We start from the raw sequence: 25,346 nt of genomic DNA on the forward strand, positions 1-25,346 counted from the left end.
GGATTCGAACTCGTGACCCTAGTGCTGTGAGGCACTGTGGTGCCCCCATGCTGAAATCTCCTTCTGACATTTAAAAGTGCAAAGAGCGGGTTTGCCACCATAGGCATAGTTTTACTATGGCCTGTTTTGTTTCAATATAATACTTGTGTGGAGTTATTTTCTTACTTACATTATTATTTTCTTTCTATTGTTTATTTTCCTGTGTTTTACTGTTAAACAAGACAAGTGATTTATATTCAGTTTAATCTATACTCCTTAATGACTCAGGCCCATTGTTCCTAATTTGACTTAATTTACATGGGCATGGTAAAGCAGTACAATATATCTTGTAAGGAGCACAGTGGCGTAGTGGTTAGCATGTCTGCCTCACAGCACTGGGGTCATGAGTTCAATTCCCGACCATGGCCCTATCTGTGTGGAGTTTGTATGTTCTCCCTGTGTTTGCGTGGGTTTCCTCCGGGTGCTCCGGTTTCCTCCCACACTCCAAAAACATACTGGTAGGTTAATTGGCTGCAATAAAAAAAAATTGACCCTAGTCTCTCTCTCTGTCTGTCTGTCTGTGTGTGAGTGCGTGTCTATAGTAGGGAATTTAGACTGTAAGCTCCAATGGGGCAGGGACTGATGTGAATGAGTTCTCTGTACAGCGCTGCGGAATTAGTGGCGCTATATAAATAAATGATGATGATGATGATGATGACATAGTGGATAGTGACTGTCCTACCTGATTGTCCACTGGAGTTTGAGAAACACCAGTGACACCACATGTCAAATGCATGACATGCAGTGGTGATGAGCACTTGCGGATATCAGCTGGGGACACACTTTTGTTGACTCCAATGCACTCACAACCAAATTGAGCAGGCAGCATAGAAAGGAGAACGATGCATCACAAATGCTCCTAATTTTAAGTACACTTGAATATTGGGTCGCTGTGTGTTATATCTGTCTGAGCGTACTTACACCCATATTCAACTAGAAACGTTTGTTGAGACCCTTTTGTTGTTGAATACCTGTGTGCAATTTCCATCCAAATGAAAAAGAGGCAATTTGCGTTCTATGATGAATCGGGCCAATAATGTCTATGTAGTCAAAAATGTTGAAAGCGTGCTAAATTTCCTATATGCGCTATGCCTGCAACATTATCCTTGATATAAGGCACAGGGTTATTGTACTCGTAATGACTGCATACCTTCAAGGCCCTTGAAAAAGCTAAGCGTAGTAAAACGCGGGTTGAGGCTCACGCGCTGTTCTGTTCCTATATAATTATCTCTGACTTATCTAAATGTCTAAACACATAAGATAATTAATATCCATAGGGGGTGGAGGACATGGGAAAGGCATTATATATAGTTTGAGGACCAAGCCTGTTCTAATCATGAGCCTTTACAAATTGTAGAGATATCATTAGCTCAAGCTGTCACAAGGGCAGCACTACCTGTTATCGAGTGCTGGGAACGCTATAAGCAGGAGTTATAAGGATCCTGTAACATCATGCTAGCTATATAGCAGTACGATGCCCTAATGATAATATCTCATATGCATCCATGATGTATCTCATATATAACAACGAGTTATCATTACCATCAACAGATTATTTATGAGAATCTAGGGGAATAGTAATATCTAACGTGACTCTATAACCCAGGTGACGGCAATTACTACATCCACAGGATTTGCTACCTTAGAGTAGCGTTTGGGATACGGTTAATAGTTCCTTTATTATTGAGTAGGGATAAATCTAATTAGATTATATATAGTCTGAGGACAAAGCCTGTTATTATACTCATGAGCCGCTACAAATTGTAGAGATATTACCAGCTCAAGCTGTCACAAGGGCAGCATTTATTATTATCGAGTGCTGGGAACGCTATAAGCAGAGGTTATAAGGATTCTGCTATATCATGCTAGCTATATAGCAGTACGATGCCCTAATGATAATACCATATATGCATCTACCATGTATCAGGTATATAACAATCAGTTATCATTACTTCTAACAGATTGTACATGAGAATCTAGGCGAGTAGTATTACCTAGCGTGATTCTATAACCCAGGTGACGGCAATCACTACATTCACAGGTTCTGCTACCTCAGAGCAGCGTTTGGTATATGGCTAACAGTTCCCATATTATCGAGAAGGGACAATTTCAACACTTATACCATAATGCTACAATAGCTGATTATCCCATCTAGTCCTCACATCCCCACTATATGATATAGGTAATTTATCGAATATATTCTTAATATATACCTGATTAAACAAGAACGGCGTGTACTAGCCGAGTTTGCTAGTCTTAACAGTTAATTATCAATTATTTTGGTGTTGTTTGTCTTTTACAATTTTTAATATTTCACTACTCTGTTAATAATTATTTTAATGAATATCAATAACATTTATTAAGTTTTATAATGCTCCTGTTCTAAGAGTGCCCCATTTCAACACATTGGCTTTTGTTGAATAAAAAATGAGATGGAGAAGAGCTGCGTTTCCAATTAAGGGCTGTAAGGATGTGTGCAGTCAGTTTTCTAGAAAATTTATCATGGTCTGGAGGAAAGCCATGGATCGCGTCCCAGAAGGGAGCAATAACTGGACAAGTCCACCAGATGTGTAGCATTGATCCCCTGTGACCACAACTCCGCCAACAGTCAGGTGACGAGGAGGGTGTCACGAACTAAGTAATTGGAAGGCCTTACCTGCTGGTATTAGCGCTGCTACGCAAGGAGGCGCAGAGTCTAACCACGCCCCAGGTCTTCACCAGGGAACCCCGCAAGGAGTTTTGGGCTTAGCTGCAGAGACGTGTCTGTCGCGGTTCTCCCAGGTAGCCACCAGCGAGGTAACGTGAACAAACGTAGTGAACAGTCCGAGGTCAAATCCGTGCAGGCAACGAAGTACAGAAGGATGAGGCAGAAGAATCGTCAGGAAGCCGAGGGTCAGAACCAGGAGATCCAAACAGGAACCAGGGAGAATCTGAAGAGAAGTCAAACAGGCAAAAGGTCAAATCCGGGGAATGCAGGCAGGAGAGAAATGAAGTAACAGGGGAGCTTAGAGACAAGGTAAAAGACTAGATACTCTGGCACCCTAGTGATGCCAGAGTCTTGTTTAAATAGAAGCGCCAGTCTTGCCATTGGTGGAGTGTGCCCGAACTTCCGGGGGCAATGGGACGAGCGGGAATTGAGAAGGCTTCCGTCCCGGCACCAGGTAAGAGTGCGGGATGGCGCCTGACAGTACCCCCCCTCTCTCTGTCGAAGAGGTGCAGGTCTCGAGGATAGCTTCTTTATGAACTTAGCCAGGAGACGAGGGGCATGAAGATCCTCCTTAAATACCCACGACCGTTCCTCGGGTCCAAAACCCTTCCAGTGGACCAGGTACTGGGGACGTCCATGGAAGTTACGGGTATCCAGAATGTGGCTGATCTCATACTCGTCACCGGTGGTAGTAACAAGAGGTTGAGGAGAAGAGGTCTTGCGGGAGAATCTGTTGAGCACCAAAGGTTTTAGTAGAGAAACATGGAAGGAATTGTGGATTCTCAGAGAGGGGGAGAAGGAGTAATTTGTAGGTTACTGGGTTGATGACTTGTGTAACCGGAAATGGCCCAATGAATCGTGGAGCAAGTTTCATCGAGGGTACCCGAAGTCTAAGGTTCTGTGTAGAGAGCCATACTTTGTCGCCAATATGGAGAATGGGAACACATCTACGGTGGCGATCGGCCGTTAGTTTATATCGTTGAGTTGCTTTCAACAAGTTTTCCTTAGTAGATGTCCAGATGTGGGCCAGATCCTGAACCAGAGAATGGGCTGCCGGAACCGAAGGTGTTGGGGAACGGGAGAAATCAGGGAGGATGGGATGGGCACCGAAGACAATAAAAAAGGGAGAGGATTCCGTGGAGTCGTGTATATGATTGTTGTGTGTGAACTCTGCCCATGGGAGCGAATTATACCAGTCGTCATGATTACCGGAGGAGAAGCAGCGGATGAACATCTCAAGATCCTGGTTAACACGCTCTGTCTGGCCATTCGTCTGGGGGTGATAACCCGAGGAAAACTTTAGGTCAATTCCAAGATCTTTGCAGAATGCCCTCCAGAATTGAGATATGAATTGTACCCCCGGCCTGATATAATCTCTTGAGGACAGCCATGGAGCCGGAACACCTCTTTAATGAAGACTTGAGCCAGTTTAGGGGCAGAGGGCAGACCTTTAAGGGGGACAAAATGGGCCATTTAAGAAAATCTATCGACGATCACCCAAATAGTATTGAACCCTTCACTGGGCGGGAGATCGGTAATAAAGTCCATGGAAATACTAGTCCAGGGGCGAACAGGTAGAGACAGGAGCAGCCCAGATGGATGGGATCTAGGAATCTTGTTTTGGACACATGTAACACAAGACTTAATGAATTCTTTGAGATCCGATCGAAGAGTAGGCCACCAGTAGCTTCGGGAAAGGAGAGAACAAGATTTCTTGAATCCAGCGTGGCCAGCAAACTTAGTAGCATGAGCCCAGCGGAGGGCTTTTAAACGAAGGTGGGGTTCCAAATAGGAGCGGCCAACTGGGGGAGTCTTGGCCCTAGTTAGGGAGACTATACTAGAAGGTTCCAGGATGTGAGGAGGTTCGGCTGCAGGAGTGTCATCAGATTCATTGAAGGACCGGGAAAGAGCATCTGCCCTAGAATTTTGAGCACCGGAGCGAAAGGTAACTTTAAAATCAAATCGGGCGAAGAAAGAAGACCATCTAGCCTGGCGAGGATTTAGGCAGCGTGCCTCTCGGAGATAGGTTAGGTTTTTGTGGTCCGAAAAGACCGTCACCGGGTATCTTGCCCCTTCAAGAAGGTGACGCCATTCCTCAAATGCTAGTTTGATGACCAATAATTCTTGATCGCCGATTCCATAGTTGCGCTCAGCAGAGGAAAATTTCTTGGAAAAGAATCCACAAGGCCGAAAAGTCCCAGAAGGGAATCTTTGGGAGAGAACAGCTCCTACTCAGACAGCTGATGCATCCACCTCTAGAAAAAACGGTTCCCCTTGATCCGGTTAGGATAGAACAGGGGCAGATAGAAAGGTTTCTTTCAGGGAGGTGAAGGCAGAAACGGCCTCCGGGGGCCAAACCTTCGGGTTAGCAGATCGTCTGGTGAGCGTTGTTATGGGTGCAATCAACGTAGAGAATCGATTAAAGAATTGTCTATAATAGTTAGAAAATCCAATGAAGCGTTGAATAGCTTTCAAGCTCAGAGGTTGAGGCCAATTGGTGATAGCGGAAACCTTCTCCGGATCCATCTTCAATCCAGAACCAGAGACGATATACCCCAAGAATGGTATCTGAGGAACTTCAAAGATAACATTTCTCCAGTTTACAGAAGAGTTTGTTTTGCCGTAGACGAAGTAGGACCTCTGAGACGTGAGACCTGTGAAAGGTGAAATCCGAAGAAAAGCTTAGTATGTCATCCAAGTAAACTACTACTGAGCTATAGAGGAGGTCCCTGAAGATCTCATTGACAAACGATTGAAAAACAGCGGGAGCATTGCATAATCCGAAGGGCATGACGAGGTACTCGTAATGTCCGCCGCGAGTACAAAAGGCAGTCTTCCACTCGTCGCCTTCACGAATTCGGATCAAATTGTAAGCACCCCGTAAATCAAGTTTAGAAAAGATCTTGGAACCACTAATTCGGTCAAACAGTTCAGAAATGAGGGGTAGCGGATATCTGTTTTTAACAGTGGTGGCATTAAGCTGTCGATAATCGATACAAGGACGTAAGGTACCGTCCGTTTTCTTCACAAAGAAAAAACCCGCCCCCGCAGGAGAGGTAGATCTTCTGATGAATCCACGTTGCAGGTTCTCTGAGATATACAGAGACATGGCCTGATCCTCGGGAAGAGAAAGAGGGTAGATTTTGCCCTTGGGAATGGGCCTCCCCGGTTGTAACTCAAAAGGACAGTCCCATGGATGGTGAGGAGGAAGAAGCTCAGAAGCTGCCTTGGAGAACACATCCAAAAACGGTAAGTAAGGAGCGGGAACCTCCAGATGAGGAGAGTGTGCCTGGGATGATGTGGAGGAAAGGCATAACTTCTTGGGTTTGACCCAACTTAAACATCTCTTGTGACATTGGGGACCCCAGGAGGTGACCTGAGCTAAACTCCAATCGAATTGGGGCGCATGTAATCTAAACCATGGGAGACCTAGGATGACTGAATTGATGGATTGGGGTAAAACCAAAAATTCGATCAGTTCAGAATGCAGATCCCCTACCGTCAGCCGAACCGGTGCAGTAACCTTGGAGATGGAGCCATTGGAGACACGGTTTCCATCCACGGCAGTTAGGAATAGCGGCTGAGGCAAGTCAAGAATTGTAATTTGGAGTTGTGATGCCAAGGTGGCGGAGATGAAATTTCCGGCATCGCCGGAATCCACGAAGGCAGAGGTCAGATAGGGGCCACTAGTAGAGTCCAGTGTGATGGTCATTAGGAAGTCTGGATTGGAGGTGGAGAAGGGAGTGGAGAGTCTCACTCCTAGGACGGCCTCCCTGTCACCGACTAGGATGGTGCGTTTCCCGGCCGTTTAGGACAAGATAGCAACCGATGTCCGGATTCTCAACAGTAGAGACAGAGATTCTGCTGGAGCCTTTTCTCCCTCTCCTCGGGAGATAGCCGGGAGCGACCAATTTGCATGGGTTCGTCAGGAACAGCTGGAGTTGGGTTCTGGAACCGAGGGGCTAGGCGAGGGAAAAAACGTCTGGGAGAGGATCTCTCTCTTTCTTGGGTACGTTCTCGAAAACGGAGGTCCACCCTATTACATAAGGATATGAGAGGGTCAAATCCGCTGGGAGCTCACAGGACACCAACTCATCCTTGATACGATCCGTAAGACCCTGCCAGAAGGTCGCCACAAGTGCCTCATCTTTCCAGTTAAGCTCAGAAGCGAGGGTGCAGAACTGCACCGCGTATTGGCCCACAGTCAGAGAGCCTTGGCGTAAGGAGAGAAGGCTGGAGGCTGCTGAAGATACTCGACCTCATCAAAAATTTTGCGAAATGCTGTGATGAAGGAGGAGACATTCAGAAGAAGAAGGTCATTTCGTTCCCACAGTGGCGATGCCCAGGCCAGGGCTTGTCCAGAAAGAAGTGACATGATGAAGGCCACCTTGGAACGTTCAGTAGAAAAAGCTCCTGCGTTGCACTCAAAGTGTATGGAACACTGATTAGGAAATCCTCGGCATCTAGTAGGATCCCCATCGAATTTCTCAGGCAGCCATAGCGAGGAGGACGCCCCTGGAGAAGAAGCGAGGACCGGAGAAATGGTCTGTGGAGGAGTGGCAACAGCAGGCTGAGAGGCAGCTAGCGAAACCTGCATGGAGTCCAGTCGGGTAGCTATACCCTGGATACACTGGAGAAGCCTGGCTTGCTCGGCGTCCTGTCGTTCGACCTTTTAAGCCAAATGCAGTAAGAGGTCCCGGGCTGAAGGTTCATTTTGGCCGTCCGTGGTCATGGCCAGAGTATTCTGTCACAAACTAAGTAATTGGAAGGCCTTACCTGCTAGTATTAGCGCTGCTACGCAAGGAGGCGCGGAGTCTAACCACACCCCAGGTCTTCACCAGGGAACCCCGCAAGGAGTTTTGGGCTTAGCTGCTGAGACGTGTCGGTCGCGGTTCTCCCAGGTAGCCACCAGCAAAGTAACGAGAACAAACGTAGTGAACAGTCAAATCCGTGCAGGCAACGAAGTACAGAAGGATGAGGCAGAAGAATCGTCAGGAAGCCGAGGGTCAGAAGCAGGAGATCCAAACAGGAACCAGGGAGAATCCGAAGAGAAGTCAAACAGGCAAAAGGTCAAATCCGGGGAATGCAGGCAGGAGAGAAATAAAGTAACAGGGGAGCCTAGAGACAAGGTAAAAGACTAGATACTCTGGCACCCTAGTGATGCCAGAGTCTTGTTTAAATAGAAGCGCCAGTCTTGCCATTGGTGGAGTGGAGGTCGGCGGTCAGCTGATCTGACCGCCGACAGGAACTGCTGCTAAGCGTCTCCGTTGCCTAGCAACGAGACGCGATGTTCGGGCGCATGCGCCTAAACTTTCTGTGGGGCCGGAAGTGACGTCCCGTTGCTAGGCAACGGGACGAGCGGGGATTAAGAAGGCGTCCGTCCCGGCACCAGGTAAGCGTGCGGGACGGCGGCCTGACAGAGGTGAACATGAAGTCGGGTGGGGGTATAATACCAGCAATAATACATTTTATAAGATGTTTCTTTTAGTCTTGTCGATATGGAGCTTTTGGCTATTCCCAGTCTCATGTCCTCCCAGGCCTCCTCACCCAGGGCGGAGGGGGGAAGCCCAAGATCCTTCTCCCAGTCGGCTTCATGTGAGAGTTGCGGGTGGATAGTGGATTCAAGAGAGATATTATAAGGTTGTGATATCATACCCTTATCCATGGGGTGGAGTTTGCAAAGGTTTTCGAACGGGGTAAGGGGACGTAGTAAATATTGGTGGGGATCGTAAAAAGTGGGTGATTGGAAAGAACTCTAAAGGGCTAAGCATTCGAGCTGGGGGGGGCGAGGCTGGAGTTATGCTTGTGGGAGCCATTGGCGTTGTTTCGAGAAATCTGATGGGAATTTGAGGCCAGCTTGAGTCCAATGGTGGTATCTCACCTTGGAGAGAGGCCAGGAGAAAATATGGGATTAAACCAAATTGGGAGTCAGGGGGGTCATGAACCAGCATGGCCTCTGATTTTGTGTGGCCCCCTCTTTTTTTTAAATTCAGATTTGGGGAAATAGTTGACACCTGTCTGATAAGCTTAGAATTTTGCAAATACCAAAAAGTGTGACAGAATAAAGAATTTTCTTGTTATTTTAGATTTATTATTGCTGGACTATATAACACTTGCTAGAAAATACCTGGGTCAGTGCACAAGGATTATCTAAAGTTGTCCAGTTAGTAAGTTTCAACATATGCAGAAAAGTTTCCCACACTTTTGAAGACTCCAATCCTGCACACAAGATAAAATTTAAAGTGTTCAAGTAAAACTTTACCTACAATAGAATATACATAAAATCTATACTTTCTGTTAAGGTTCAGAACAAGTGAGGAATGCTTTTAAAGTGAATATAATCAAAGTAATGGGTTACTGATCATTATTAAATGAAGTCATGTGTCAGTGTAGAGATATTTAAAATTTTATGATGAAATGCTTATGCAGGTTTTAGTCTGTCCTTAAGTTTATGAGCTACAAGGTTTTCCTACACTTACAGTGATCTTTGCTTGTCCAGAAAGCATGAAAGGAGTTGTAATTTAAATGATTGCACATAAAATGACAAGCACTTATTTAAATTAAATCTGGAGATGGCTAAGGTTTAAGATTGTATCGTTATAGGGTATGTCATGGTTCAATAAATGTAACATTTTTGATCTCTTAAAATGTTGCAAAATGTCAAAAAAGCACAATTTTAGCATTAAAAATTATTTTTTATTACTTGTTAAACAACTTCTGTTTCAATACTGTGCTTCATTTTGGACATCATTGATCTACTTGCGGGAAAAATGTTTATATTTTTTAGCAATATTGATATAATTATTTTAATGTATTAATTATTTATAAAGAGACATATCTAATTGGTAGCACTATACAATTTTTCTAAAAATAATAATAAAATAAACCGACTGGTATTGATATGTTGTGACGGATGGTTTACACATCTTTGAATGACAGAACAGGTCTGATTTACCCAGTTGTGGCTGTCGATCAATATGTATGTATATGTATAGGGCTATGTTAGCAGTATTGTATGTTACAGCAGAGTTTTTTTTCCTTATTATGTATATGTAATGTTTTTTTAAAAAAAACAAAAACATTCAGAGCACAAGTATTTCAGATGTCATAGAATTTTATTTAATCTAACGATGAATAATTTTATTAGGATTACTTTTTTAACAAGAATACTCTTCCTATTTCAAAATCCAGTTAGGGTCCCTTCCAATGTGTTCAGAAACTTGCAACAATGCATCTCTCATTTTTTATAGTCTGACAGGAGGCCCAAGGTCTGGCAGAAAGTTTGACACTCTAGGGATGGAGACTTTGGCATGTCTTGCCTGTATTAGTACTATTTAGCAGCTCTTTAACACAAGCAGTCCTGATTTTCGCTAATGCCCACACCAGAGTATAGGTAGACATATAAGCAGACTTATTGGACATGTTTTCTCCATATGCCCTATTGCGGCTAGGCCCCAAAGACAGACCCCCAGTGACGCAGCTGCCTCTCACCCTGCATTTCACTCTGTGTTTTTGTACCAATGTTCATAATCTTATAGATAATCTCAATAGAATGGTTTTCCTGTGGAACAAACTCTGCTTTCCGCCAGGCTTAGATCAGAAGGCATTTTGAGATTTGACAAAACACATTAATTTCCCCCTGCATTTTGTGCTCTTATGCTCCTAAAATCTCAGAATTCCGCAATTGTTTTAGCCTCTCTAATGGCTTCTTCTTTCAATATCTACAGGTTTGTCACCATTATAGTAGCAAAATGAAGCCACAATCCCCTTGCCAATCTTCCACACTGGAGGCTTTCTACCTTTTTTTTTTTTTATTCTCTGTTGCTTAAGCGTAATTAACCTGTTACTCAAACTTCTCTGGTAGGCAGACATGGGGGAGACCCTTTAGTTATAGGATTGGTGCTGAATCAGGATTGGAGTTGATAAGTATGTGGATCAAAAGTATTGCGATAGTACTAGGTTCCATCTCTGTTGCGAGCCATCCTACTCACCTCATCAAAAATCTGCTGATGAGTTGTCCTAAAATAGAAAGGTTTTGACAAGCAACATCATCACTGCAATTATGAATGTTATGTTCCCGCCTAAACTTTCATATAGCCTTCTCCCGCATCCTTTTTCAGATGTTCCGAAAATTTACAACTGTGTATTGCCTACGAAGTGCTTTTGCTCACTGAAACAGAAGTCATTTTGCAGTTATTGTAATAAAACATGTGGAGCACAATTTTGTATTTTTAAATGGTTAATAATTAAAGTGTATGAACATACAATGAAAAATTTACACTTTCTATATACCAAATCAAAACACATCAGTTAACGTTGCTTCTTCTCATTTTGCTATGTTGGTCAGAGTTGGGAAAGACTATAAAGTTTTGTGTTTTATACACTGTCATATTATTTATGTTATTTAACTGAAAACATCCACTCTAACAGCACTTGGTACATATGTAGTATTACATGTTCTGTTGGAAACTACAGATGAGCTATGTCATTAATTCCCAACCAGTGTATCAGACCATGTCTATGTGCCACAATATCAGGATGAATTCATCACACAAATTTTATGGCTAATTGGTGAAAACTTGATATATGTACACATATGCAATAGAAATTACATTTGTACAATGTACTAATTATACATATAGCAAATTGACTGTAATGCATTTTGGCTTTCAAACTATTTTTATTTTTTGGGATATTATTATGTAGATGCACCTCCAAAAAATATCACATGGTGACTCCAGGTGTGCCTTTTTATGACACTAGTCAAATTTCCCTGTTTTATGTTTTTCAAAATGTTTTCTGCTTTGCCATCCCTGGAGACTAATTAAGGCTTATCTGAGCTGTCAGCAGAACAGCACATAGACATTTACATATATTCCACATGTAACCATTGCAATAAATTTATAACAACGCAAGTGATACCTGTTGATGTTGGGGCAAGACACATATATTCTTGTAGACGTAGAATACTAGGTATTCTTTCCATGACATTAGCAAGTGCTTAGGTAAATGTCATCTTCAGAAAGACTGTTTATCCTCTTTGGGACTCATTTATATAGGGAAAGGTATTAATAAATATAATACGCAATCATGTCATTTATTTATTCCACATTTAAACAGACAGGGATGTTTTCAAGACTTGCTGGTAAGAAAGGTAAAAAATGTGTTTATTGGTGAAAATATCTTAAGTCGCTAGTCTAGCTGAGTTTGCAGACACAACACTGATGCTGTGAGTTATCTACAATATTTTTTACCCCATTAGTTTCTGTAGCTTCTGAATTTGTTTAATATCTAATGTTGAAGTTAAAGTGAGTGAAGAGCTTTGTTTTCACAGACATTATAAATACTGAGATATCCTACCTTAATGCACTTATACATTAGAGTCAATTAATTATAGACATAAAGTGTCAATATACACCTACGTTGATATTTAATAGAATTTGCAAGACACTATTATGACTGTGACCCTAAATACAGCTATGGGATCAATTACTCTTGGGACCAAGAATTTCTTGGATATTGGGTTTTGTGTAATTTAGAGGCTCATCACTAAAATCTACTAAAATAAATTATACAATGATCCCTGTATTTTCTAATACTCATCTCTGCCATACCGCTCCTCATTGAATTTTTTAGCAGAGTTCATCATGCCAGGGAAATACTTGGTGATCATGTCTGCGAGTAAGACCAAATCAATTAACTTCAGAAATAATTAACCCCCTCCCCTGTTTTTTTAGTAATTTAAGAATTAATGGTTTCCAAATAAGAGATCTCATACTAATATTGGTGGTTGTTGCTACCCCAGAAATCACATGAATCATGCTGACCAAGTAATCCCACTATTCTAGTTTAATCTTGTACTCTAATGTACAGTTGTGTTAGTTATATACACAAGAGTACATATGAAACAAATTAAAAGATAAAATTTTAGCCCTTTTTTCAGTTTAATTTTTTTTTAACTTTCCTCCCAAAATTCCAAGGCAAATTATTCAGACAAAATTGATCACACCTCCAATCCAGCCAAACCGCACCCATGTTTGCTATGACTACCCTAAAATATCAAAGCTCAAACCCTATTAGCCCTCAAATTGATGTTATGTAATAGCTCAAACTTATCTTCTGGTGTAACTAAAACTTCACCTGTTAATTGGCCATGCATTTATTTAATTCTTTTTATGTAATTTGCTTTTGAAAATCTGCAAATGTTAAATAATTATAACTGCAGTCCTCTGGCATTTGATGTGGAAACAAAGTATATGCATGTTTAAAAGAGAATGCATGAAATTTTCGTAAAAAGCCAGCTCTGACAATTTTTGTCTAGGGACCAGGCTTTTAAAGCTAAAAAACGTGTATTGCCATGTGGGTATACTGATTGAACTGTACAATACACAAAAAAACACTGCTAGTTGTGCACACATACCTAATATACATACATTGAGTAGATAATATACATACATATGCACATTTTCATAGCACTCATAACTTATCAGCCAGTGTTGACTTCCTGAATTTTTATTCCCATTTGTTATGTGAGTTCGGTCTTCAATTAAATACAGTGGTTTTTATTATTGCTTTTTATGTGTTTAGGGTTATCTTCCAGCAAATGTGGAGAGAAGAGATGGGACATTGAAGAGGAAGCAAAAGGAATATTTTGCCTTCATAGAGCAATATTACAACTCCAGGAATGATGAAGCAAATCAAAGTACATACAGACAGGTACATGTTTGATTATAGATATTATTCATGCCATTTTATGGGAAGGCATGCATACAATTTTGTAAGTGGATATTTGAATAGTATGTGAAGGGTTTCCTTTAAAGCTGCATTACCGCCTAATCTCTAAATTTTACTTTCTTTTGACTTGTGGCTTCTGATTGGTCCTCCCACTTACACACCCTCTCCATGCTGTCGCTTAACCCTGGTATTTAGGCAGGGTTTTGAGACCAACCATTGGAGCCCTGGGAAGAATGTCTGCAAGGAGGAGTAACCAGGGCTCCGGAGTGAGGAAGGAACATGTGAGTAAAGTTTCATGATTCGAAGGTAATGCAGCTTTATACAAAGTGTTTTTCCCATTTTAACAAAAAACAGGCTACAGTTAGCAGAGGACTCATAAATATGCAAATATATTAGTTACATTAAGAGTAAGCATAGACATTTCCTGTTGTCTTAATAAATTGCTATTAGAATGTTAGATCAACAGAACACTAAGGTATAGGATAAAGAGAAAGTTGTCACAGAAGTTGAAAGGTGTGCATTTGAGTATAAAATGTCTTCTACATTTGAAGAGTTTTTTTTTTTGTTTTGTTTTTTTCAATGCAGATTCAGATTGATATTCCTAGAATGAGTCCTGAGACATTAATTCTTCAACCGGTAGTTACAGAGGTATGTTACTGTATGAATACATTATCTGTGTGGTGTGTTTGTTTAGATGAATGAGGAGTTAAATTGAATAAAACCTGCAGACCCGTGAAAAATGTATGTTTTATAATGTCTTTTAATATCACTTTGGTTACCTCTAAGAACGTAATAAGATTGTCCTATTTTCCTTAGTGTTGTTCTTGAAGCTACTATTAAGTGTGCGAAGTGTCATGCGACAACCACAATCACATGACATACAATGTGGTGAGCAGTGAGACTTAGGACACCTCTCGTTTCAGCATGCATGTTAATAGCATAATCCACCCCCACCCCTTTATGCCATCGCTTGACCACTAAGAAGCTCTGTAATTGACTAACTTAGAGATCAGTTTATACTCTCCTCTCAAAGCAGCAGATACCAATACAGTTAGTGGAATCCATTGCAAACATCCCCTCGGCAATTTTACAAAGGGAACACCGAGTTACATAGCAGCCCCCATAACTCAGAGTAAGTGTTAGGTGAGCACCTTTGTGAAATATTCTCTGATAATAATCGTGCAGCTTTAAGAGCTTAATAAACTAAAAAGGCTATGTGACTGGATCACTTATAAGTAGAGATGGGCGGGCTCGGTTCCCCGAGATCCGAATCCTACCGAATTTAGGGTATCCCAGTACCAACTTAAGCAGGAGGTGGTTACTAGATGGAATTCCACCCTGTACATGCTGCAGAGGATGGAGGAACAGCGCAAAGCCATCCTAGCGTATTGCACAAGCCATGACATTGGGAAAGGAGGGGGCATGTATTTCAGTCTTGCACAGTGGGGAATCCTTTCAGTGCTGTGCAAGGTGCTGAAACCATTTGAAGTTGTGACGTGTGAAGTGAGTGCAGATTCTGCTAGTTTGATCCAAGTCATTCCTTTAATTAGACTATTGGAAAAGCAGCTTGAGAAACTGAGGGAGGAGATTAAAGCAAGCAATTCCTCAAAATATGTTGGCCTTGTCGATCAAGTACTTAATTCGCTTCACAACGATCCTCGAGTTATTAAGATCTTGAGCTCGGATCAGTACGTTTTGGCCACTGTGCTTGATCCAAGGTTTAAGATCTACATTGAGTCTTTGCTTCAAAATGAACGAGATGTGAACTTTTGCAAGGAGCTATTGCTCAGCAAGTTGTCTGCTGAACTGGGCCTTGGCTTGCCGACGTGTCCTCCTTCAGTTTCTCAAGCAGCTGCTGCTCGTAAAAAATTGAATTTTCCCAAAAAAAGCAGGGAGAACGCAGAGGGCAGACCAGAACAGTTTAACATCTGGGCTGGTTTGAAGGATTCTTCCAAAAAATGTGTGACCTTGCCCATAACTCCATCCAATATGAGTATTAACATGCAAAGGATGGTGGAGGATTATTTTCAAGAGGTAATTGATATGGAAATGTCAGACAGTCCCTTTCCTTACTGGGAAGAAAAGCAGGCCATTTGGAAACCCATGTACAAACTTGCTTTGCAATACTTAAGCTGCCCACCCTCCAGTGTGTACTCTGAAGGAGTGTTCAGCACAGCAGGGAACTTAGTCAGTGATCGCCGTAGAAGGTTACTTCCCAAAAATATGGAGAAAATGATGTTTATAAAAATGAACTACATCTTCCATGAGGAAGGCCTTCACCATCCAAGACATCCAAGCACTGACTGTTTTCTAATGGCGCATTCAAGCGGCGATGATGACGTACACACTGATGAGGGTGAGGATGAAGCTGAAGATGATGACTGTCACGACTTGCACTCTGCAGCTGCTGTCTGCAGTGACTCTATTGGATTTGTTATGCTTTCTACTTGTAGTACCACTGCCCACCAAAGGGGCCACTGTGCTACCTTGATTATTCTCCTTGATCACTGGGAGTGGTTTCAGCTGCATGAGGCCTATTTAAACCTGCCTGCTTCAAACAGTCTGGGCCAGATCATCAGGTCACTCCTGTGAGCATTTCCATGTGCTTTGTTCCAGTCTGCATTATCAAGTTGTTTGTTCCAGTCTGCATTTCCATGTGCTTTGTTCCAGTCTGCATTATCAAGTTGTTTGTTCCAGTCTGCATTACCAAGTTGTTTGTTCCAGTCTGCATTACCAAGTTGTCATCTCCAGTCTGCATTACCAAGTTGTCAGTTCCAGTCTGCATTACCAAGTTGTCATCTCCAGTCTGCATTACCAAGTTGTCATCTCCAGTCTGCATTAGCAAGTTGTCATCTCCAGTCTGCATTAGCAAGTTGTCATCTCCAGTCTGCATTACCAAGTTGACATCTCCAGTCTGCATTACCAAGTTCTGTTAAATTGTTGATCCCATTGAACTGTTGCTCTGTCTTCCCATTTCGTATATCTGTGCCAAAATCCGTGGTGGTTTGTTATTTGTGTTCTTAATAAAGCCACTTTAACCACTTACGCTCTCTCCGTGGTCATACCTGGGAAATCCTGACAGTATCATCTGGCCATAAAACCAAGCCTGCTGCTGCACGGCTTTCATCTCTTTTGGAAAGGATTTCCAGGGAAGTGACCTACTTCGTTTTCAACATTAAGACCATGGCTGCTATTTCCTCCGAAAATTCCCTGTTCCAGTTGCTCCAAGTGGACATTCTTCAACTTCGCACTCAAATAGCGCAAGTATCTTCCTTGCTGAACCAAGTGCTTAAGCAACTTCCAGTTTCCACCCCTAATACATCCTGCTGTAAGGAGTCTAACTATGCTGCTAACATTTCATTACCAAATTTGTCTGCCTTTGACTCTCTGCCAGCAGTACCTCCCAATATTCCTGTAACAAATTCCAGGTTTTCAGGTGCTCCACGCCCTCACCTGACCGAAGAGGAGCGATGGCGCAGGAGGACCTACAAACTGTGTCTTTACTGTGCCAGTGATGTACATTTTTTACAGGATTGCCCGCTCCGTAGACTCCGACCATCTTCAACTTCTATCTCTAGCTCTGAGTTACAAGCTTCTGTCTCCATTCCAGACACGTTATCTGCTCCCATGAGAACCCGGGTTCCCCAGTTCAACCCAGAGGGGCCGCTGCCCTTACAGTCTGCTCCAGAGGGGCCGCTGCCCTTACAGTCTGCTCCAGAGGGGCCGCTGCCCTTACAGTCTGCTCCAGAGGGGCCGCTGCCCTTACAGTCTGCTCCAGAGGGGCCGCTGCCCTTACAGTCTGCTCCAGAGGGGCCGCTGCCCTTACAGTCTGCTCCAGAGGGGCCGCTGCCCTTACAGTCTGCTCCAGAGGGGCCGCTGCCCTTACAGTCTGCTCCAGAGGGGGCGCTGCCCTTACAGTCTGCTCCAGAGGGGGCGCTGCCCTTACAGTCTGCTCCAGAGGGGGCGCTGCCCTTACAGTCTGCTCCAGAGGGGGCGCTGCCCTTACAGTCTGCTCCAGAGGGGGCGCTGCCCCTCCAGCCCGAGTTGCCTGTCCATGCGGTTCAGCCCGAGTTGCCTGTCCATGCGGTTCAGCCCGAGTTGCCTGTCCATGCGGTTCAGCCCGAGTTGCCTGTCCATGCGGTTCAGCCCGAGTTGCCTGTCCATGCGGTTCAGCCCGAGTTGCCTGTCCATGCGGTTCAGCCCGAGTTGCCTGTCCATGCGGTTCAGCCCGAGTTGCCTGTCCATGCGGTTCAGCCCGAGTTGCCTGTCCATGCGGTTCAGCCCGAGTTGCCTGTCCATGCGGTTCAGCCCGAGTTGCCTGTCCATGCGGTTCAGCCCGAGTTGCCTGTCCATGCGGTTCAGCCCGAGTTGCCTGTCCATGCGGTTCAGCCCGAGTTGCCTGTCCATGCGGTTCAGCCCGAGTTGCCACTCCATGCGGTTCAGCCCGAGTTGCCACTCCATGCGGTTCAGCCCGAGTTGCCACTCGATGCGGTTCAGCCCGAGTTGCCACTCGATGCGGTTCAGCCCGAGTTGCCACTCGATGCGGTTCAGCCCGAGTTGCCACTCGATGCGGTTCAGCCCGAGTTGCCACTCGATGCGGTTCAGCCCGAGTTGCCACTCGATGCGGTTCAGCCCGAGTTGCCACTCGATGCGGTTCAGCCCGAGTTGCCACTCGATGCGGTTCAGCCCGAGTTGCCACTCGATGCGCTGCCCGCCCTGAGGCTTCTCACAGCGCTGCCCGCCCTGGGGCTTCTCACAGCGCTGCCCGCCCTGGGGCTTCTCACAGCGCTGCCCGCCCTGAGGCTTCTCACAGCGCTGCCCGTCCTGAGGCTTCTCACAGTTCTGTCCCTGTCAAGTCTGCCGCCCAATCCGGGCTCCCTGCCAAGTCATCTGCCCAGTCCAGGTTGTCTTCTGCCAAAGTGGTCCTACCCGAGTCCCCAGGGATGTATGTTCAACCCGAGCTAGCCAAGTCTCATGCTAATTTGAATTCATCCTCTGTTCAAGTCTTCCAACCACCTACCTTCAATGGGGATATTCAGCAATTTCAGGCTCTTATTAAAATTTGTATGTCCTATTTTCCCTCTGTATCCAACCTCCTTGATACTCAACGAAAGGCAGTGTTTTACATGTTAGCCAACTTTACAGGGGAAGCTCTGGAATGGGCAGAGCCCTTAATTGAAACCCAAGATCCCATTCTGTCTGATTTACAGCTTTTTACTGAGGCCGTGATCAAAGAATTTACACCTGCACTTGCCAATCTTACTCCCAGTGCTTCATCTATGCCTCATGTTCTATCTCCAGCTACTCCAACTTTGAGATTATCGTTTTCTTCACTCCATTTCCAGCAACCCTCTAAAAACCATAAAAATAAAGTGAAGAGGAGGAAGAAGAAGAAGAAAGATTCTCCTGGATCTCAACTCCCCTGTGGTGTGGTTTCTATACCCTTCCCGTCCTTGCATGAAGACTTCTCAAATACATGCCCAATTCTGGACTATGACTCTGACTTTTCTGACCATTTCTAGTATTTGGGCGTCTGGAATCCGCCCTTTAAGGAGGGAGTACTGTCACGACTTGCACTCTGCAGCTGCTGTCTGCAGTGACTCTATTGGATTTGTTATGCTTTCTACTTGTAGTACCACTGCCCACCAAAGGGGCCACTGTGCTACCTTGATTATTCTCCTTGATCACTGGGAGTGGTTTCAGCTGCATGAGGCCTATTTAAACCTGCCTGCTTCAAACAGTCTGGGCCAGATCATCAGGTCGCTCCTGTGAGCATTTCCATGTGCTTTGTTCCAGTCTGCATTACCAAGTTGTCATCTCCAGTCTGCATTACCAAGTTGTTTGTTCCATACTGCTTTTCCATGTGCTTTGTTCCAGTCTGCATTATCAAGTTGTTTGTTCCAGTCTGCATTACCAAGTTGTCATCTCCAGTCTGCATTACCAAGTTGTTTGTTCCAGTCTGCATTACCAAGTTGTTTGTTCCAGTCTGCATTACCAAGTTGTTTGTTCCAGTCTGCATTACCAAGTTGTCCTCTCCAGTCTGCATTACCAAGTTGTCCTCTCCAGTCTGCATTACCAAGTTGTCATCTCCAGTCTGCATTACCAAGTTGACATCTTCAGTCTGCATTACCAAGTTGTCCTCTCCAGTCTGCATTACCAAGTTGTCCTCTCCAGTCTGCATTACCAAGTTGACATCTTCAGTCTGCATTACCAAGTTCTGTTAAATTGTTGATCCCATTGAACTGTTGCTCTGTCTTCCCATTTCGTACATCTGTGCCACAATCCATGGTGGTTTGTTATTTGTGTTCTTAATAAAGCCACTTTAACCACTTACGCTCTCTCCGTGGTCATACCTGGGAAATCCTGACAATGACAATAACATCTTTTTAAAACTTTCTATTTAAGTGTAGGGTGCAATCTACCCCCAAAGAGGAAAGGGACTTGGGGCATTTCCATATCATGTACCGTCTTGAAAGACTGCTGTTTGGGCAATTTCTCCTTAAAGGTAGGGTGTCATACACAGAGTGACCCCAAACTGTCTTTGGCCATTTCTCTTAATATTGTAGTCTATAACGGCTGAATTTTTTTGTATTTACAACAACTGGGGGGGGGCCTACAGAGACAGAAACTAAACTGCCTTAGTCCATTTCTTTACATATTTAAGTACAAGTTAACCCGTGCATGATACTCATGCATTCTAGTCAAATCAAGCTACTTAAGGTGTTAAAAAGGTTCTTGTCATCTTCATCGCCACACACACGCCGCTAGGCTTTTATATATTAGATAATGCTAAGAATTTAGTAGGTCAGTGTAGTATATAACTCCGCCCAGCAGGTGGCGCTGCAGCTTGAGCACTCTGTCACCCGGTAGTTTTTTACACACACACACACACACTAACACACGCCACTAGGCTTTTATATATTCGATAAGTGTAGGGTGTAATATACATCCAAAGACGATGGCTGCATTGCCAATGTTCATAGATGGAGAGGAAGACAATCTGGTTTGTGTGTAGAATTAATGAAGGCCTACCAGGAATGAAACAGTTTTTTGGATAATTTATTAGCTTTACAATTACATTACTTAACCTAGAAACCGGTGGAGCACTAAATTTGGTTATTTTAGGCCCAAAAACATTGATTTTTAATCAAAATAGCAAAACAAAACCAAACAAAACCAAAACCAAAACGCACAAGGGCGGTTTTGCAAAACCAAAACTCGAAGGTAATCCAGATCCAAAAACAAAAACAAAAAACGGGGGTCAGTGAGCATCTCTACTTATAAGTAACTTATGGTATAAATGTATTTTGAGGACATAGCTCTTGGCGCTTATTTATATAATTGCACATGCACTTATTTTTTAATTTTGTATATTTTCATATAGGAAATCTTTATTTCTGAGACCAGGGGAGAAAATTTGTGTTTTTTTCCTGTTTTAACCTTGGTAGAGGAAATGCATTATTTCTGATGTATATATCTGATACAATAAACCTTTGTTTATAGAGTCTTTTGTATATCTTGGTGTAAGGAAATGGCTTGTTTGGGGTTTGCATTTTTTCTTGGGGAATCCTTTTCTTTGGAGGAAATGTGTATTCTCCAACTGTTAGAAGAAAGCACCCATGCTAATCTCATGTTAGACCTTTTGATATGAGTGTCCAATACCCCTTAAGGAAATGGAAGGGGTAATTAGACTTGCTGTCAGATGTCCACTGTGTTTTAAATAAGGAAATAACAGCAAGATTTTAGGGTATCGCAGATAAGTGTAAATAGTGTTAGCTTTGCATGTAAATCTATGTTTGGGTAAACAAATTGCATCCTGATTCTTTAAATAGCCTGTGAGGCTCTGTCTAAAAATGTACACAAAGAGAGCCCTTGTACACTGAAATGTATCATTCTGATGTTCCATCTGACCTGACCACTGATATCTTTAATCAGTGGAACTGTCCTTGTGAGGACACTTAAGGGAAATAAACATCACACTCTGCTTCAAGACCCTGCTTCATAACCTCTTCAATATTGCTGTAATCCTGTGATTTACAGATTAGACCCTAACTCTAATTCGTCCTCCGGCTCTTCTGAAGTTTGGACCCAGCTCCTAGTACCACCGGAATAACAAAAGGGTATGGTGGCAAAGCAAGCGCAGCCAGTTCCCATCAACAACAGACGGGATGGCATAGGCGGTCCATCCTGTCACAAACTGCAGTTAACAAAAAAGACAGACATAATCAAGCATATTGAAAAAGTTTTTTACATATAGTTTCTGAGGTAAAATTACATTGAAAGCACATCATTTGTAGGAAATGCTGTTACTGTTACTCCTTTTAAGATGTACATGTGTTTCTTTTTTGGTGTACATACCTTTGGCTGTTTATACATTGTCAGAAATCAGATATTGTATAGGCCCAAAAATGATAGCTGATCCTCCGTTTGTCTGATTGGGATTCATCAGATCTTGGTTGGGACAAACAGAAAATGTAATATTTGTCTCTTTAATTGTATAGGATGAGTTCAAACCACAGTTAGAGATGCAGGCTTCAAGTCATGGGGCAGAGGTGAATTGGCTGTGCACAGAACACTTCGCAATATATCCCCTCTCTACCCATTATATTCCACACAGGACACTGATTTGCAAAAAATTCCTCTGCCCAATTCTAAATGTTGGCTATTGTATGGACACCTTTAAGGCGATTCACTGTCACCGAAAAAATGTGTTGAAGCTATAGGGGTGCTTCTATAAGCAAATCATTTATCTAATCTTCAGGAGGACCACCCGTTTCATTACTACTTTTACGGTTAACATTTTTGTATCCATTTGTTGAAGCTAGGATTGACCACTTTGATATTTAATATTTTGTGCCCCTTGTTTGTCTAGATTGATTGACCACAAATTTACTAAACGGGAAATACTTTAGTCATTCTAGAATGTTAATGGATGCACAAAGCAAGTAATTATTAGCAGTTGCACTTCACACAAGAAAGCACTTATTCAAAATATTTATTATTGCACAGAAATATAAATATTATCTATTTGGCTCATGATTGACGGATACATCAGCTTTTGTCATGGTTGATCAAAATCCTAAACAATCTCTTGATTGAAATGTGCATGTATTTTATTATCCAGTGATTCTTGTTGTGCAGAAACATTGGCCTTCTCTCTTAACTAATAATCTGGGCCTTGCACATGAGCTATTTAAAAGTTTCTATGGATTATATATTTGATTTATCATTTGTGGTTTATCCCTGTAAAGGCAAAATTAAGACATTCACAGTAAATTGAAGGTAAAAGCACAAAATGAAAATACTTGCGTTAAAATGCATTGCACAGACATGCCACAACCCATCACACAACAGTGAAGGTAGCCAGTGCCTTCCATGTATATTGCTAAAAACTATTTAACCTTGCCTGCGATTCATACCTGGTAAATGATCACATATAAAGGACTACTTTAACCTAAGTTAATTCCCTAAACCGCTCTTGCACTAGATCAACCCTTTACCTTCCATGAATTATAATTAGCTATATCCCCCACTCCAAATGGTAATGGTCCAGGGCCTGATGTTTTCTCTATCATTTATTGAGACATTTAAAGAGAAATTAGCTCCCTCCTCTTATAGCCCTTCAAAGATGTATTAGACACATTTCTTTTCTACCCAATCCCTTGAGGCTCGTATTATGGTTATACCAAAGGAGGGTAAACACCCCTCCCAGGCTCCAGTTACCAGTCGATATCTCTGCTAATTGTTATATTAAACATTTTGTTAAACTCATTGCAAACTGCATGCAAGACTTACTGCTGCATATATTCACTCTGACCAAGTGGGCTTTGTCCCTGGTAGCGAGACTCAAGACAATACGTCTGAAATTATTGGCTTGATACAGAGTATCACTGTAACAGACACCCTGGCTTTGCAAATCTCCCCTGATACTGAAAAGTCATTTGACATGGTGAACTGGAAATTTATGAAAGGGACACTGGAGCACACGGAATTTGGTCCAACCTGCCCAAGCAAAATATTACCTCTCTGAAAAACTCAGCAAGAATAAGGATAAATGGTTCCTGGTCGGATTCCTTTACTATCAGAAAATGTACTGGACAAGGTTGTCCCCTCTCTTTTTTGTTTTTTTTGTTATAGGTATTATGCGCTGGTTAGTGCCATACGAGGGAGCTCAAACATCAATAGCATAGTTGTTAGAGAGTATAAGTTAGCTATATTCACTGACGACCTCATATCACGAGAATCTCCTAAATCTAATGAAACCATTTAAAACCTTTGGCAAATTATCTAATTTTAAAATTAATTACTCTCAAATTTGTTATCATAAACATCGCCCTTACATTTTCATGGCATTTATCCCATAAAAATACATGGGGATCACCCCAACCAAAATCATGTCAAACATGTATAAATCCAACTTTACCCCTCTTCTATCCAAGATCAAACTGTCTGTCACAAAAATGTTCCTTGCTTTGAAAGATCAATATTATAAAGATGAACATCCTTCCTAGGGTTCTTTAGGTGCTCCAAAATATACCCATTCTAATCCTGGCCCAGCACATTTCAAAGATGACCTCTTACGCAGATCTGGAACCTCTCCATATTGGACCATAGCCTCCTTCTATGGACATGTCTCTATCCATATAACCTACCCCCTAACCTTACTTCCCCTGTATCCCTTATTAAATATATTGAATACTTTTATTTGATATATTGTTTATGCAGTTGTTAAATCGCAGATATGCACAAAACTTTGTGGAATTTTATCTGCATAATAGAAGTATGACAAGTACTAAATAAAGGATATATAAAAAGAAATGTATTGCATGACATATCTCTCTATTATGTTATCTATTGATTTTCTCTAACCAATATCTGTGTAAATGTCGCTTTCTGACATCAGAATACATTTTACTATTGGTGGCTGTTGCTACTGATCATGTGACTCAGTCAGTCAATGCACACAGAATCTGACATTTCTCAGTGGCCCTGACATCACATGTGTGTTACACTTATTCTTAGCTGTCAGGGAATCTCTCTAACAGCTCTGGAATATGCAAGAGGTCGGTCTTGTTCACTGCCAGTGCGTGAGGAGTTGGAAGAGAATGATGGAGACCCAGTGCATCCAGAGGTGCAGCTTGGATGATCTGTGAAATAGGCAAACATTCATGTTGGGGACTGAAATGTTAGTTCAGTACAAATAAAGAAAAATATAAATTCGGATTTCACTGCATTTATACCCTATGAATAGTACTGTGCTGCAGTCAGATGATTCTGCTATATTGTGTAAATGAGGTGGATTGGGGACACTTAAAGCCGAATTCTGACTTCAAATGAGGCAAGAGGCACATATTTTATAATTAAGTTTTAAATGGTGATCTTGAATGGCTATGTATGTGGGTTTTTTTTAAAACATTTTTGGGTGTTTCACAGTGAGCGTTTTTGTTCATCAGTTCCACTGTCTCGGGTTTTGCTGACTGGTGGCTGCTGTAATAATTTTTCTCAACTTTCTATGTATTTAAACGTCTGATATGCAAACAATTAAATGTGGTTAAAGCATGTCTGCTGTCGTTTACAACATTGGTAACATGAAAGGCTTTTTTTAAGTTACACAGGATGTGAAAGAAATGTTATTGAAACAAATAGGATTTAAACTTCAAACAATACACATATCCCTCCCTGTACATTACAAAGTATGCACAATCTGTTTTTAAATCCATGCAGTTATTAATTTCTGCAAGCAACACTTTTGTGTTTATTTGCACAATACTTTTGATGCAGTAGCATTAAACACTTTGCTAGTTTTAACATTTGCAGCACTGTAGATGGAAAATCTATGTTTTGTGGGGGTTCCTCGGCTTCCAAG

The 25,346-nt window shown here is 42.4% G+C and overlaps 1 protein-coding gene across 6 annotated transcripts in view; it reads left to right on the plus strand.

Moving 5' to 3' along the window:
- Window positions 1-25,346, plus strand: part of TBC1D22A (TBC1 domain family member 22A) — a 470,079-nt gene that overhangs the window by 116,490 nt on the left and 328,243 nt on the right. For all 6 annotated transcript variants that reach the window (XM_075208864.1, XM_075208865.1, XM_075208862.1 and 3 more), the window contains exons 6-7: window positions 13,334-13,462; window positions 14,066-14,128. In XM_075208864.1, the coding sequence (XP_075064965.1) occupies window positions 13,334-13,462; window positions 14,066-14,128 (192 nt within the window). The remainder of the gene's footprint in view (window positions 1-13,333; window positions 13,463-14,065; window positions 14,129-25,346) is intronic.

Source organism: Mixophyes fleayi, chromosome 4, assembly GCF_038048845.1.
Source record: "Mixophyes fleayi isolate aMixFle1 chromosome 4, aMixFle1.hap1, whole genome shotgun sequence".
Taxonomy (NCBI): Eukaryota; Metazoa; Chordata; class Amphibia; order Anura; family Limnodynastidae; genus Mixophyes; species Mixophyes fleayi.